This window comes from Rissa tridactyla, chromosome 1, assembly GCF_028500815.1.
Source record: "Rissa tridactyla isolate bRisTri1 chromosome 1, bRisTri1.patW.cur.20221130, whole genome shotgun sequence".
Classification (NCBI taxonomy): domain Eukaryota; kingdom Metazoa; phylum Chordata; class Aves; order Charadriiformes; family Laridae; genus Rissa; species Rissa tridactyla.
Window position 1 is genome coordinate 183,141,056 of NC_071466.1, and position 15,992 is coordinate 183,157,047.

Genomic DNA, 15,992 nt, shown 5'->3' on the forward strand with positions numbered 1-15,992 from the left:
AAGAGAGAAGTGTAATATGCTCATGAGGCTCCAGACAAAACATTCACAATCCAAGCTGTTGTTGGCCAAAGCTCTCATGTAAGTTATTTTTGCATGTTGGAGCAAACCATTTTTGTTTTCTACTGTCCTTTGAAAGAACACAAACTACGACCCACAAATTTACTACTGCAAGGTTCAGGATTTATTCTTCATTTTTCTTCCCTCAAGAAGAAAACATCATCAACCGTCCCAATTTTAGAAACACAAAAGGTACTTGCCACTATTTGGTCCTCACACGCAGGGGACACACTACTGTCATCAAAGTAGTACCATTTTCCATCATCCTTATTTTTTGCAAAAGCAGTATCTAGGAGAAGAAAGTACAATGTCTAAGGACTTTGTATCTTCATAGATGTAATACAATCAGTTCCTACAGTCTGTTACTGTCAAACACTTGACGTTTAACTAACTAAAACCTATTATCACTATTTGACTCATACTGTCACCCTTTTTTTTTTTTTTTTAAGTAAAGAAAGCTTAACCAGTAACATTCCCCTTCTAAAGAGAACGTATAGTGAGAAAGGACAGTCCAAATCCCTCAATCGCTTTTTCATTTTTCTCTCTTCTTTCAAGGAGATGCGCAATGTACAAAACAACAGACAAGTAAGACAAAATCAGTTGTACGAGTACAGTAGCTCTTACGGAGCTCTGACGTTGTCTCTTTTCACAATATGCACAGCTAGAAGTATGAAAGAACCTACAATTATCCCTGAAAGCTCATTTCAAATAGGTTTTTGTGTTAGAATACTTGTGAAAGCATTTCAATGTAATGAAAAAAACCTGTCCCTCAGCCATTAAAAAATGACATTGATTCAAAGCCATCAGTACTTAAATCAAAATAAACATGGACAGGGAGCCGACACATAGAATGATAATATTTGAAATCAACTTACAATGCCCTCCTCCCATTCCTCCATAGTGGTTGGAGACAGCGATCAAGTTGTAGCGGCAAGGCCCTGCATTGGGATTAATAAGGAACTCTGACATGTCCAAGTCGCTGTTTAAAAAAAAACCAAACACACACAAATAAAACAACCAAAAGAAGGTCACGTTAATATATTTTTAACCATTTCGCATTCTGGTGGTCTTTGAGCCCTTTGTTTTATATTCCTCACAAAAACCACACACACCAGACTACGCTGACAGTGCATCTCTTTCACCCTGGGAGGAGTGGAACAGGAACCAGTCATCTTAGCCAAAACTATTAACAGAGTCCTTTCATACTTATCTACTATTATTATTTTTCCAAGTTCATACTTTTCACCTACAAGCATTTTGTCATCAGTGTTTACTGGATCCACACGTGGAAGCTGAGAACAAAACCATTTTACATAATTGCTGGATCAAACACGTACCCTAGTCACGCTAACTTTTACACTTCTAGCACCAAGATATTTAGGTTTCTTACTTTACTGGAAAGTCAACCAATGTATCCAACTTGTCCCTCATGTATCTGCTGTAGGAAAAGCGCTTCAGATGAACTACCAGTACAGGGGGCAGTGACCACAAGTCTAACTTCTTGGTAGCTTGCTGATGCTCTTTACAGTTTGGACAATACCTAAAAGAAAAAAAAACAAACAATTTTAAATAACTGCAGGCTGTATGTATGTGAAAATACATTACCATAGAGAAAGCCAGTAACATGGTAGGAACTGAATGAGCAAAAGCTGAAACACACACACACGTTCCATCTTCTGCCACTGATATCCCTTCCAGTTTAAAACGTGAGGGGGTAGTGTGCAAGCGTGCTCACAGTGAAGCTCGACAGCATTTCAAGCACAAATGTAGCACCCCCCGTTATAGGATTCTCCTTTCCTATAGTAGTCCCTGTACCTTTAGTTAAAGCACAGCTTTCTCATATTTTATGAAAAAAGATGGAAGGGTTATGAAAATACTTCAGGAAAGCTGACTATATGAAAAGCCATAAATAAGAGACAACTGTGGTTCTTCCAAGTTTCCATTTTCCAAATTCATCCATCTCCTGCCCCATCCCACCTACCACTAAACCCAGATAACAGTGACTACTGGAACCTGAAAAAACTCCTTACTAAAAAAAACTTGCCTCCTTAGTAGGCAAGTACTAAACAGGCTGTGACTTACTCATTTCTGTTCCCAGCAATGCATATTTCAATCTTTCAAGAACTAAGGCTCAGGGATTAAAGGCAGGAACAATGCATGGAAGCAACTCTTCTGTGGTCAACGCATAATTCTACATCTTGGTATCTAACTAGTAAAGATTTAAGAAAAAAGGGATGAGCCCTAATTCAAAAAGACTGCGCAAGTGTCTTTACATAGCAACATCAGATGAAGACAAGAAATCAGGATAACTGTGAGGGCAGGCTGTAATTGAAGAACTGTTTTCCCAGTTGGCTTAGAGTATCTGGAATATAAATAGCACTGGACTAGGGATGATGAGCTCTTGTAGATTAGACCTGTGAATACCCAGCAATTGAAGAAAGAATGTGATTAATGACCTCTGGTGAGACGTATCTAGTAGCAACTGCTTGAGTTCAGCACTAATTGTATTTTGTAGTTTAAATACTCTGCTTAAAATGTGCTGCAAAAATGGAAGCTCTTCACCATACTTGAGTTATACAGTATCTCAAATAGTGTCTCCAGTGTTGTATAATCTAGCCAACCCAGAAAAAAAATGAGAACTTGTAAGTCAGCCCACTCCTCTGCCCAAATACAGGAGGATATCTGGTGACAAAGTTTGTAAGTCATCAAAACTTGAGTATTTACAAAAGAAAAAGTGTCAGACCCTCTTTTCAAACTTAATTCTGAGCTTCAGGTGTTGATGAAAGATTCTTATCTGCTAGAAGATTCCTGGACAAGAAGGATCTTATGGGACATACTTGTGAATATTCAGATATGTTTCTAAATCATAATTTGGAAGAACCATGAATCAGAATAAAAGTCTCTGCCAAAAACTTAATGGTTGTAACACGAATTTGAGAGGTTCTACTCACTACAGACATCCTCCATTCCAGAAGCCCATTGTTTAAGCGCATCCCTATTTCATATATCAATGCAAGGCAAGTTACTTCAGTATGCACCCACCTTTCTAATCTCAGAAGGGAATATTTGTTTAAACCACTGTGTTGGATTTGGCACAGTATTATTGATTCACTGTGGATCACAGTTTACAGACTAGAATACCTTATGGATCTACTCTTCCTCCTAATTCTGAATGCATTAGTTGTCTCCTGTACAAATACAACCTCCTCTATATGGTAACAATTTTAGTTAAGCAATGGATCAAAACAGAAAAAAATTTGAGAATTTTACACTACGCTTGAAATGACAAGATTCAAAATACCATTAAGAAATCAATTAGGTATGTCTGTTAGTGTTCAAGTGTGTTTTTGATTACTTTTTGAGAAATACAGCATAGAAAGTAATTTTAATTTTTTGTCCTTACCAAGGGTCTTCAGCACCTAGTTTTTCCTTTGTTGTGAACAGCTCAATGCAGTCTTTTAATTTCACAAAAGGCTTTTTGGGAGGCTTATATTCCACACTTTCATGTTTTTCAAAATCCTAAAGAGAAGTATTTCTTGAGTTAAGAGAACAAATGAAACAAAACTCATTTTAGTGATGTCGTCTTACTATAAACAGTAACTACAAAGCTCCTATATATGGAAAAACTGATCAGAAACCATTCAAGCAAAAAGTTTTCATGGCTTCAGATTTACTTCCAAATTAGTAAGCCTCAGATTTGCTAATTTCTTAGATGTGTAAATGAAGTTTATTTATGACAACAGATTTACTACAAAAAAAATGTAAAAAAAAAAAGATATACTAGCTTCTTCTTTTGAAGACTTACAATCTCTTATGTCACATTAATTGAGCTGTATTTTTCACATTTAAGTTTTATTAGTGCTGGAAAGTGGAGCAACGTAAACAGCTTACCTCTGCTGCACTATCATCAAAATATCTCTTCTTCAATTCAGGATCCCAATCCAAAGCAAGGAAAGATCTTTCTAAGATTAAAAACATGTCTTCTCTTAATATTATTTCTTGCTTTACATGAAATTGTATTAACTTTGGGCACTCTTCAAAATGAATTTAACAATGCGAGCATGAATTTAAGATGAAAAATTGAAGCACAATTTCCGCATTTCTAAGAGTTAATTACAGTAACAAATTAATTATTTATACAGAATTTACAGTTGGAAAAAAAAATCTATCAAATAGCACACAGAGAGAATGAAACACTATTCTATGGAATTGGAGTCAGAAGAAAGTATCAGAATGAAACGTTGCCCAACCTGTTCCCCATGACTTACCATCAAGCCTAGGTTGCCTATCATCAAATCTAATATGCCTGGTATCATCTTTGATGTAGTTTATGTCAGTATTGCCTAAATTATTGAACTGGAATGTAAACAATCGCTTTTTGTGTCCCGTGAGTGGTTGACCTTTGCAAGTATCCTCAGTACATAATCCATTTTCAGAGTCATTGTCACCTCCAACTGAGTCTTCTGACTGGCTGTTTTCATTCTCTGAAGGAAGTTCCTGATCCTGGCTGGATTCATCATCTTGTTCATCTGTTTCCATTTCACCTGAAACAATCGTAAGAATAAGGAGAAAGAAATGAGCCACGGAATAACAATAACTGAAAGACACTACAGAATTAACTTCAGTTTCAAATTGAGCACAAAATACTAAACAAGTTTAGATATTCCAGTCTTACTTGGAGATCCTTCTTCATGTATTCCATTTGGGCCATTACCGTTGATACCATGGTCCTTACAGCAATGTAGGGATCCTTCAGTGTCTTCACTTTCAGTACATGTTTTTACATATCGGCTAAATATGACACATTAAAGCAACAGTTAGAATCAATGGATTTAAATATTTACGCTGTTCAAGCCAGATAATTAAATGGTTATAACAAATCCTGCACTCCTTTCTGATTTATTCAGAATTAGTAGTTTTATTGCCTAACATGTCTACTGTTATGGGCACATCTGAAATTCTGCTTGCCTATGTTCTTATGTGTTTGGCAGTTACTTGATTTTATACAACTTGATTCTTGGTATTAGTCTCTGTCCAGAAACCACTACTTTAACTGTTCGTTAACAGTATTTTTTACACCAAAAAAAAAAGTGGGTTCACTTACAGAGGAAGTTACATCAACAGAAAACTAAGCATAAATTTAAATTGGAGGTTACATGATTCTAATTTCTTCCACATAATGACACGTATTACAGTCTAGTTTCAGAAAGTGTCCACCACGTAGTTTCACAACATGAATTAGTATATAAATTTGTACAGTAGATACAAGAGGTATAACCAGAGCAGAATAACTGGCACAGCATTTCCATTTTACCAAGCCCTAACAAACAGCTATGTATACAGCAGGATTAATTCCCCTAAACTGGCAATACACATTGACTCTCTGCTGTCTTCTCAAATAATTTCTGAATGAGGTCACGCTAACAAAAAATCAAATTAAAAACCATACTAGTTCACATTTCAAGTGGCTAAATTTTTAGAGTTAATATATTTAACAGAAAGCAAATAAAAGACTAAGTACTCAAATCTAATCAGTTTGTTAGCAATGCATGTAAAAGTAAGTGCCTACTGATTCCAACTACTAGCACTATTCATAACAAATGCATTTTTCTTTAAACAATAACCTTACCACATTCTTAGCAGCAGCAGGTTATACAGTTTATCTTCCGTATTGTTTCTAGGCACTGCTATGAGAAAAGGTTGACCAAACAGTGAAGAACCACTATGGCTGTAGCTAGTGTGCCTGCATTTTTCCCTTAAACAAACAGGAATTATAACTTGCTCTGTATCTTCTGTTCTATTGATAGCAATTTCAAATCTAGAAGAAAAACAATCAGAAATAGAAAAGACAACTGTCATTTAAAAGGCTAGAAAGGGGAAAAATTAAAAAATAATAACCCCCCCAAGATTTGTCTTTATCTTATAATTAGGTTTTAATCTTTTGCAAATAACTAAACAAACGGCAAAGAGACATGAAGCTTGTTATCTCTACTTACACATAAATGTCATCACGTTCCATAATACTACTTAGATTTTCATCCATGCCAAATATCCTGTGGAACCTGTGATTGTATATATCAGTTACAATCATCTAAAAAGAGAACAGAGTATACATCATTAAATCAGGTCCAATATGTGTTAAACTGTTCACTGTTGTACTTCATATAACAAATCACTCTTACCTTATCTGCAGCAACACCAGACAAAGACGCCAATGCTGTGCAAAGATCCAATATATTGCCAATTTTGGGAACAACTACTTTGTACTAAAAAAAAAAAAAACAAACCCCAACAACTGTCACTTTAATTTCTTAAGAGAACAAGCGTGCATGAGAAAAAACCCAAACAACTTATCACATATTCGGCATACTTCACGTACTTCTTTCAGATTTTTGAACTTAAGGTATAAAGTATGTAAATCAACTAACACAAATTCTGACAGCTGCTGAAAACGCAGTAGTAACCTTCACAACTTTACTCATACAAACACACACACTTTGAATAGTATATTTGTTAGTTTATACAATGCTTTTTAATGTTATTTTACTTTCTCCATAAAAAGACTAACAGCACCAATTACTTAGATTTATATTTCAACTGCACCTACTTAAATAAGTATTTAAATAGTACACATGCTATTGACTGGATTCTTAAATTTGGAATACAACACAAACTGTTTATAAAGTATTACTGGGGAAAAAAAGCAATGGCTTTTTTATCCAGTGGTAATAGATAAAGACTGAATTCTAATTTCACATGCAGAAAGAGAGCCTGATGATTAACAGTTAAAGAAAACCTCTCTGTGGCTTCCCTTAGTGCAGTACACCTGCAGTTTGTAATGAAACTCCACACAGGACTATTACCTGTTATTTGCATGATAAATGAAGACAGGATTAATTAGAAATAACGTATTATAACTATGCAATTAATTGCCAAGTATAACATGTGTTTGGTATCTCCATAAGTCTTATAGCTATTTAGACTCACAAAAGCTCTACTGAACTTGGACACTTCCCAAACTCTATTCATTCCTGCATAACCGTATCACACGTCATACAGGGTCATATTCAACTACCGGGTGTCCCTTGTGCAAACCTGTTCTCACAAATAATTAAATTTCTAGCAGGCTCATCTCCCGCTAGTTAATACATGTCCCTTTATCTTTGACTTCCCTAACTCATATTGCCTTTGAGAACACCCCCTGTTTCTCCCCACTTTCCTTCTTACAGTACTCTGATTTCAGACATTAAACCCTTTTTGCAAGTCTGCCTAACTGCTCGTGTCTTATTTATTTCACCTATCCTTGCTTAGCCCATAAGGTACAGCTAGAACCATTTAATCATGGTGTTGTTACCATAATCTATGTACATTGTTTCATGCCATTCTAAGGTGTATAATACCATCCTTCCTAAAAAAGGCAAAAGAGATACTCATTAAAAAGAAATCTCATCTCAATTTTTTTCTTTTGACTATTAAGTGATAGCACAGAAGAATTCAGGACTACCCGATATATTTAGTCATGGGGGTTTTTTTGCAGCACTTTTACCATTATTTGCCTCCTGAGGCTAAGAACTTCAACTAAGAAACTGAGAAATTAAGTCTGGATTAAGTGTATACTTTTTTTATAACCATACAAATTCATTATAGCGACACTAGAATAAAAAATGAGGACAGCATACATTTTAAAGATTAAGAAGCCTTATTAACACAACCATAAAGAAATTACCAATATCTTCCTTGAAACTGGTAGAAATCTAAAAAGGTATGTATAGTCTTCCTCAGGCTTTCTAAGTGGGAGTCCAGAATACATACAAGAAAACTAAAGCTTGTTGGATTTGCTATTGTACTTATAAATTTAAAAAATGTAAAGGAACTCAGGTTCATTGTTAATGCTATATGAATCAGGAGTTTTGTACATAAACTAAGAGGCTTACCTGCATAGGCTTTGCAAGTGGATCCATTCTAACTAAATAAACTTCCAAAGTGCGTTCTTTTTTCATGGGTAATGGAAGTGTCAAGTAACAAAAGGGATCAAAGGTTACAGATATCTTAGCACATTCAGGACAAACTAGGGTGGATTTAAAAAGGCCATGAAATATATCTACAATGATGGAATCATTTCTTTTTAAATGGTTTTCCCAGGCTTCTTCAGCAACCACCTGTAATTAAAGCACGACTTAGGTTATGACAAAGTAGTAGGAAACGAATAGCGAGAATTACTAGTAAGAGCGCTTGATAGAACATTCTCAGTTACCACCTAAACATAGAAATCTGAATCCAAAGGATCCTGTAAGATATGTTACTACTATCGGGATCACAGGTTAAAAGATGTTTGCTTTTTCTAGGACAGATATTCTGTCAGTCTTATTATGTATTCTGAGAGAGACTTCAAGTGGCTTGGGGCAAGACAAAAGCAAATATAACTAAAAATTCCACCTGAAGTAACTCATACCCGTAACAAAAGAAATTGTCTACATGCTTGTAGCTCAACGCTAGAAGAGTGTCCCTAAAGTAAGAGTACTGGAGAGAGAGAGAATGCTGCATCCTGCGGATATAAGAACAAAAGAACAACAGAATGGAAATCTCCAACTGAACTCAACACTGAATTGAACATAAAGGTCTTAACACGCTTCCATGCCCCCAGTTATCTTCCAAATAAACAGAAATTTACACAGGTACTTGAACAAGATCTCCATTTTAAGGTCTTGGCTTATTTTCTGAAATCTCTTCCAGAAAAAGCAATACGTTACCAGTGTCCCGACCTTCCAGTGCACAATCATGTGGAGGTATCTTGCAAAGTATAGCCTTGAATAAAATCAAGACAACCAACACCAAAAACACTACCTTGTCTGGTCTCCCGTCTGCATCCTTTAACTGAATGTAAGGCTTTTTCCTAATCCGATTCAAATCCTCATGTAATCCATCTAACAGAAAAGCCAGTAGCTCTTGACAATCTTGTTGCTGATAACCAGAAAATTGTGGGGCAAATCGTCCCACTTGTGTCTAAAAAAAAATAAATACAAATATACTTCTGGTACCTTAATTCTGAGATGCTACAGCAGAAAGTTGAAAAGGTAAAATGTAAAAAGTTATAAAAGATAAGCTTTTCAACAGTGACAGGAAGCCAAAACTAATTCTCAAAGACCAAAGCACTAGGACAGTTGACACTTATTTAAATATACATCCAAGTGTTTTAATAGGTAAATGAATGGACTGCATACTGATGAATATTACTTTAAATTCTTATTCTTGCATATTTCTTTAAGTTTTGTATACTTAAACTACAAAACCAAAAATGACAATGTACATTCAGGTTAAATTCCCTACTGACCTTGAATGCTCTTGGGGTAACATAGCTGTATTTTCCTGACCACATTTGCTTGATAAGTTCTGCGTAAGATTTTGCTATTTCACCTCGCATTCCTAAAGGATTGTCAAAATTCAGCTCTTCTTGGTATTTATCATTGAGGAAGTATTCTGTAAGAGGAGGTGTGTTGCTCAGACACTGTAAAGAGAAATACAAGATTTTTAGAACAGTGATTTGAATTTGTTCAAACAAAGAATGTCTGAACTTCGTTAAAGCAGATGTGAAAAAAAAAAAAAAAAAAGGTCAATTCCAGAAGCAGATAACGGTTTTAAACCAAGACTGGCTGCAGCTATCATTACAAGTTATCCACAGATAATATTTTTCAAAAGCTTTACATCAAAATTTAATATACACAGCAGTCCAGCCAACCACAGTGTGACAGGACAGTTTGTATCGAGGTTCAAAACAAACAAAACAAGGTGGTTCTTGATACATGAATAGTATCTTTATGAAACTCCTTGCTGAAAGTTGTTACAGATCCACAAAGTTTAGAGGGTCTCAAGGAGAGACTGCGTAGACACTTGGAAGAGAGAGCCAATAGGGCTTATTATATGAAATTAACACCACATTCAGAACACCATGTGAGCAGAAAATAGTTGAAAACCGAGATATAATTTTTTTTGGCAGGGGTGGGAGGGAGGGGAAGGTGAGGATGCTTGCCCTACTCCTTCTCTTCCGAGGCACCTGCTTATGGATGCTGTTGAAGACAGCAATCTATGCTAGATGGACTTGACTTTGAATCAGAATTGGTGCAGCCCTTCCTATGTTCTTTTAAGTTTTGTGAAGCTGTTTAGAGCTGAAAGTAGTTCAAGGAAAGCAAGGGCCTTGTTTTAGACCGAGATAATGACTTATCCTCTGTACCAGTTTGTCTCTTCTGTCAGCACTTAGAGATAGCAGGATGTAATCACTGAAGTACGATTTACAATTTTAGGAAACCACTTTGAATTTTTGTGTGCTACTCCTTGCGCTCCTTTAAACAAAAACTTTTCCATCACTTGGAAATGATCCTCATGCCATGCCTTAGCAAATAGGTTTAGCAAAGTTTCTTCATTAAATATTATAAGCTTTTCTGCATTCTTTCTTCTATTAAAGATTTCAAGAAAGGTCAAGTATTTAATCAGTCTCATCTGCCTCTCTGCAAATAAAGGGAATAACAGAAAATTTTACCTTCATCTACGCTACTGCATAAGATGCAGCAATTGAGACTGGAAGAATTACAACTTACAACTTTACTGAGCGAGGCAAAAAAGGTTTCCTATTTCTGCCTATCATACCCATGTAATATCACAAAGCAAACCCAGTCATAATGCTGTAGAGAGATGAGTTTCATGCCTGTATCGCACTCCTTTCTTTTTCTCCCATCTCACCTGAACCTTTCATGAGCTGCCAACACTGCAAAAAAATCCTGATATTACAAACCCTTTTGGACACTGAGGGTTGAAGAAAGCTCATTTTTTCTCTTGCTACATGGCAAAGAGCTTTTATTCCTAGTAGTGGTGATCCCAAGCCACAGATGTGTCTTGTCAGTTCTGAACTGATCCATGCAGCTAAGAGGAGAAACACTTGGTCTCTCAAATCCAAACAGACGCGGTCAATGAGAGTTTTGCATAAGAAATTAACAATAAATAAAACTACACTTTAGGTAGAATTGCATGTTCAATCTGAGTGATGTGACAAACCCTACTGCCCAAAGAAGATCTGCCCCTTCTCTGCTGACCCCCATCTGATTGCACAATAAAGATATTAATCTCACTAAACTGTCGAAAAAATATTTTTCCTCCCCACTTTTCCTCAGGATTACTTTTGGTCTCGTTTAGGAAATCAAATCAGTTCAGCTGATCAGCTTAGCATGAGGAATGTCCAGGACAAGGAACTAAATAGTGCAAAATAGTAAATTTTTCTACACATTCTTAGTCAAGCACTACACAATGTGCTGACAGTGTATTGTTGCACGAAAACCCGAATTTATCTTCTCCTAGTTTTCACCTGATAAATTAGTTTTGTCACTTTCTCAGAATATTAATTTATATTTGGATGTATAAGTCAAGAAGATCACTACAGATAATTTCTATTTTTCCTTATAACAACGTCCACATTCCGACATAAGATGACAATGATGGTAGTACTAGAATGCACAAGGATCTAACTGAACATGGCAATTTCTGAGATATAGAGCTGACACCTTTTCTGAAAAATCAGACGCCACAACTTTTAAAAAAGTAGCTGCTAAAGGAACTAATACAGTTGTCCACATATCCACTGATCTTTTCAATGTAACTGACAAAGCTAAATAATTACAAATGTTGTTTACATCTTGAAAATGCTGATCATGATTAAAACCACAGGGAAAAAAGCATGCAGAAGCCTGGATGTTTGGAGCCTTTGAAAGGAAGCCTATATTCTTATTTTCTCATGATGTGGTATGTCGTAGGTTATCAAGGAACCTTATGGAAAGCATCAATAAAAAAAAAACCAATAAAAAAACAACAACAAAAAAACCCAACCCCAAACTCTTAGAACCAAGACAATCTACTAGATAGCAAAGTCATCAGATCTATGTGCCCTGTTCAACCTACTGGTTTTTTGTTTGTTTTAAAACACAGACATAGGTAAACTAACAAGTATACCCACAAATGAAGAATAATAGAATACAAAAAAGCTAAACAAATACAATACAACTACAGAAAACAGTCTGTGAACTAAAGAGGTAACAGAACGGCACTTCATTTCAGGTACTGCAGTCTCCGCAAGTTTCCTTTAACCAACAAAACTCCTGTGAAGTGCTCAGTTGCTGAACCTAAACTGGTTGTTTAGCTAAATGATCATGGGAGAAGATGGAATAGAATGTAGAAACTCCAAGACCAGCTATGAGACAAACCACAGAAGAGAAGGATCAGTCTTCAGCATGACAAAGTTTAACACTGAAATTATAGTTCCATGTTACATATTAATTACTTGGAAAAAAAGGAAAAAATATTTTTCTGTAGCAGAGCAATCCGTGGATAACAACTATTTATGTAATCAGTATCAAAGGATCATAATCAACCTCCAAGAAAATTAGTCAAACAATACGACTGGATGAAACAATGCTTCACACAATTTGTGCATCGACTGCATTACGCAACACTGCATGCACTGCTGACGTACATACACATGCGTACAAACACCCTGGAAGAATTCTAAACCATTGAGTCAAAAAGGAGACCTAATCACCCGTAAAGACACATACAGTCTACTGTTTATAGAGCACAGCTGTAACTGTGCGGGAGGTATTATGATGCATAGGAAAATGAACAATAAATAATCTTCATTTTTAGTGCCTTATGTATATACACCAATGCTGTAGCCTCAATGGAATACTGTAATTCCAATACGAGACTATGATCTTGTTTAGCAAGTCTACCTGTCCTATAAAACCTTAATATAGGTGGAAACATAGTAATAAAAATAGTCATGTTGTACTTCTCTAAATCCACATAATTTAAATATGAGAAAACTCTGCTGAAAGACTTTGCAAGGACTCTGATTATTTAATTGATAAAAAGAAAATAAAATGAATGAAGAAAGGCGGCCACCAAGACAGACAGTGGCCTGGGAGCACTTGCCCTGTGAGAAAAGGCTGAAGCACGGGAACTTGTTCAGCCTGCAGAAGAGGCTGTTTCACGGAAACCTATCAGCAGCCTTCTAGTACCTACAGGGAAGCTAAGGAGAAGATGGAACCAGGCTCTTCACAGTGGTGCACAGTGGGACGACAAAAAACAATGGGATAAGCTGAAACAAGAGAGGTTAAGGATATAAGGAAAGAAGTTTTCACTGTAAGAACAGTCAAGCAGTGGAGCTGGGAGGCTGCGCAGCCTTCTTGGAGATTTTCAAGACCCAACTGGATAAAGCCCTGGGCAACATGGTCTGACCTCAGAGCTGACCTCCTTTTTGGGCAGGAGGTTGCACCAGAAACCTCCTGAAGTTCTTTCTAATCCAAATTGTTCTATGATCCTATGGTAACAATGAAACATTTATTCACATCCCATAAGGGATGTTACACAGAAATAATGTTAAAAATAACATTTCAAAGCAAAGGAAACATCATTACCTATTATGCCAGTGAGCTGGGAAAATGAGAAGCAGACAATACAATCATGAAATGGAGCTAAAAATTGAGTGTTTCTATAAGTATCATGGTTCCTCAGCTGTCCTACTTAAAAACAATTTTAAGCAAGGGACATTAAAATTTTGTATTTCAGCTTTCCAATAAAAGACCAAAAGCTGACTGACTGAAAGATGCCATAGGAGAAAAAATTAACTACTTTACACTTGTCTATCCTACTTTTGTCTGAAGCACTTAGTGTGAGACGTGGTGAAAAGTACTCAGCTAATATACCCCTTAACCCAAACTCCGAATGCCAATGGCAACTGAAACAGAGCACTAAAAACTTAATCATTTCAGGTTTCAGTGAAAGATGTTACGTTTTGCCTGGATAAACTCATAGCCATAAGTAACTGTACAGGGAACGTGTATCAGCTGTCTAAAGAAGGAAAACTGTTGAAATACCACATTACAAAGCTCTCAACAGCTGCTGTTCGAAAGTCAAGTATATATATCCACACTGATGGAAAAAACAAAACTGAAAATGCGAGGGGAAGAAGTGAGAAGTGTTTTCAGTGTTTTCAATTAAAACATTTGCTTTCATTCTTCTCCTATTTTTGAATTACAAAATGAAAACTTTGTGAACTCTCAGGTTATCACTGCAAAAGAAAAAAACCCCATAATTTCCTACAGAGCTCTACTCACTAGTATCCCACCAAAAAGGCAAAGCAATACTTGGGAAACATCCACAGGTGGCAGCACAGCAATGCTTCATGAGATTAATTTTTTTTTTTTCAGCTTTGAACATAGCCATGTACATAAGTAAATGTGAATAAAACATCTACTTGCCAAATACTTTTTTTTTTTTATACGGTTTCAAGCATTCATAATAATGTTTTCATAAAGTCCACAAGCTCCCTTTTGTCTTTCCTGTTTTATATAATGCTCAGATCTGCAGAAGCAGACATTTAGGCCTTAATAATAACAGTCAAGCCTTAGGTGTTAGCACTGAAGTAAATTAAAATTAGATACATGGAACACCCCTTCAAAAGAATCTGGGAAATCTATACAAAAGTTCCAATACAACAAAAAATGAAATAATATTGAATTACTGCCTTTTAAAATAAGAAACAGTGACAAGACAACAGTGCTTGGGGAGAAATACAATGGTATCTTAACCTTCTTGGCCTTATTCCTACTCAGCTTGCAGCTGTCTGTGGTACCGCGGAGGATTTTACCCAGTTCTTCACCATCTCTCCTCTAGTCATCTTGAGCTTTGTAACACCGAAAGCCCCTACTTGGAAAAGCAAGGGTCTCTACAACAATCACTTAGAAGGATGAAGAGGCAAGCCTAACCTTACCCGTGGATTGACAAACTATTAATGAACTGGCAACAAGATTTAAGAACTGCCAAAATTATCACATTTCTACCTAGTACGGTTACAGTACAAAATCCTTCAGACAAGTTTGTCAGACTCTGGATAGCAAGATGTGCAACGATCTGGCCCTCTTCTTCAAGGAACACTGATAACAGTTCTGATGAAAACCATCTTCACTGTACATGAGACGAGAGAAAGAGAAGCTGTCTGAGAAATGAAGTGGTTTTTGAAGCAGAAATGGCTCTTATGTGAACAAAAGGGGCCTCAACGCTGTCTGGAAAGGACGAAGATCTGAGATATACCCATCTGGTATATCAGTCCCTCCTTCCAGTTTTGTATCATCTCTAATCCTGCTGAGGGTGCACTCTGTTCCATCATCCATGTAAAAGCCTAGAGCACCCAATATTCCCAAGCAGAATTCCCCAGTCTGCCATCCACGTACTATTCGGGGCCATCCCTTCGTTGCTTCAGAGATTAGACAACATCAAATGTGTTCAGAGTGCTTTGGCTATAGGCATTACACCTCTAGCCAGAATAATCCGAGGTTACTCTGTTAACAGTAGAAGGTGACATTTTACTGCACTGATTTGCCGTTAATTTATGCTTTCAGCGTAATTGGAAATAAGGCAGAAGTCAACTGGTGGCAAGGAGGAGGAAGACAGTAGAACTTGCAGTCTGTGAGACCTTAGTGTGTTAAGAACATGACATACTTCCACTAAAAAGCACTTTTGTGGATTTCTTGGAGAACATTAAACTCTGAACAATACTTTCTTTGAGTGATACGGAAGATGGAATTGAAAGATACTTTACAATTCCTTGCTAAGAAAGTTGGCAAATAATGCATTTGAAAAAACACACCATCAACGACATACTAAAGGTACCATGCCAAACTAAAAGCTGCACTGCTCAATAAACACCTCATTTTCTTACCCAAAGCACTGTCTTGTGAATCAGCAAAATTGTATTTATTAATTCACACTACAGTTTCTCAGAACTTATTTGAACACTTGATTCCCTAGATATAACTGAAAAGCAATGCAGTCAAAGCTGACATGATTTAGAACGCAAACCTCAACTAAAAGACTGCTTTAATTACAAAACACAA

General features: G+C 36.4%; 1 protein-coding gene across 6 annotated transcripts in view; it reads right to left on the reverse strand.

Annotated features, from left to right (window-relative positions):
• USP15 (ubiquitin specific peptidase 15) overlaps positions 1–15,992 on the reverse strand; it is a 64,541-nt gene that overhangs the window by 1,921 nt on the left and 46,628 nt on the right. For all 6 annotated transcript variants that reach the window (XM_054199342.1, XM_054199336.1, XM_054199363.1 and 3 more), the window contains 13 exons: positions 9,389–9,562; positions 8,902–9,060; positions 7,992–8,216; positions 6,240–6,323; positions 6,054–6,148; positions 5,687–5,875; positions 4,733–4,848; positions 4,326–4,601; positions 3,949–4,019; positions 3,461–3,576; positions 1,448–1,597; positions 933–1,036; positions 258–346 (listed from right to left, as the gene is read on the reverse strand). In XM_054199342.1, the coding sequence (XP_054055317.1) occupies positions 258–346; positions 933–1,036; positions 1,448–1,597; positions 3,461–3,576; positions 3,949–4,019; positions 4,326–4,601; positions 4,733–4,848; positions 5,687–5,875; positions 6,054–6,148; positions 6,240–6,323; positions 7,992–8,216; positions 8,902–9,060; positions 9,389–9,562 (1,848 nt within the window). The remainder of the gene's footprint in view (positions 1–257; positions 347–932; positions 1,037–1,447; positions 1,598–3,460; positions 3,577–3,948; positions 4,020–4,325; positions 4,602–4,732; positions 4,849–5,686; positions 5,876–6,053; positions 6,149–6,239; positions 6,324–7,991; positions 8,217–8,901; positions 9,061–9,388; positions 9,563–15,992) is intronic.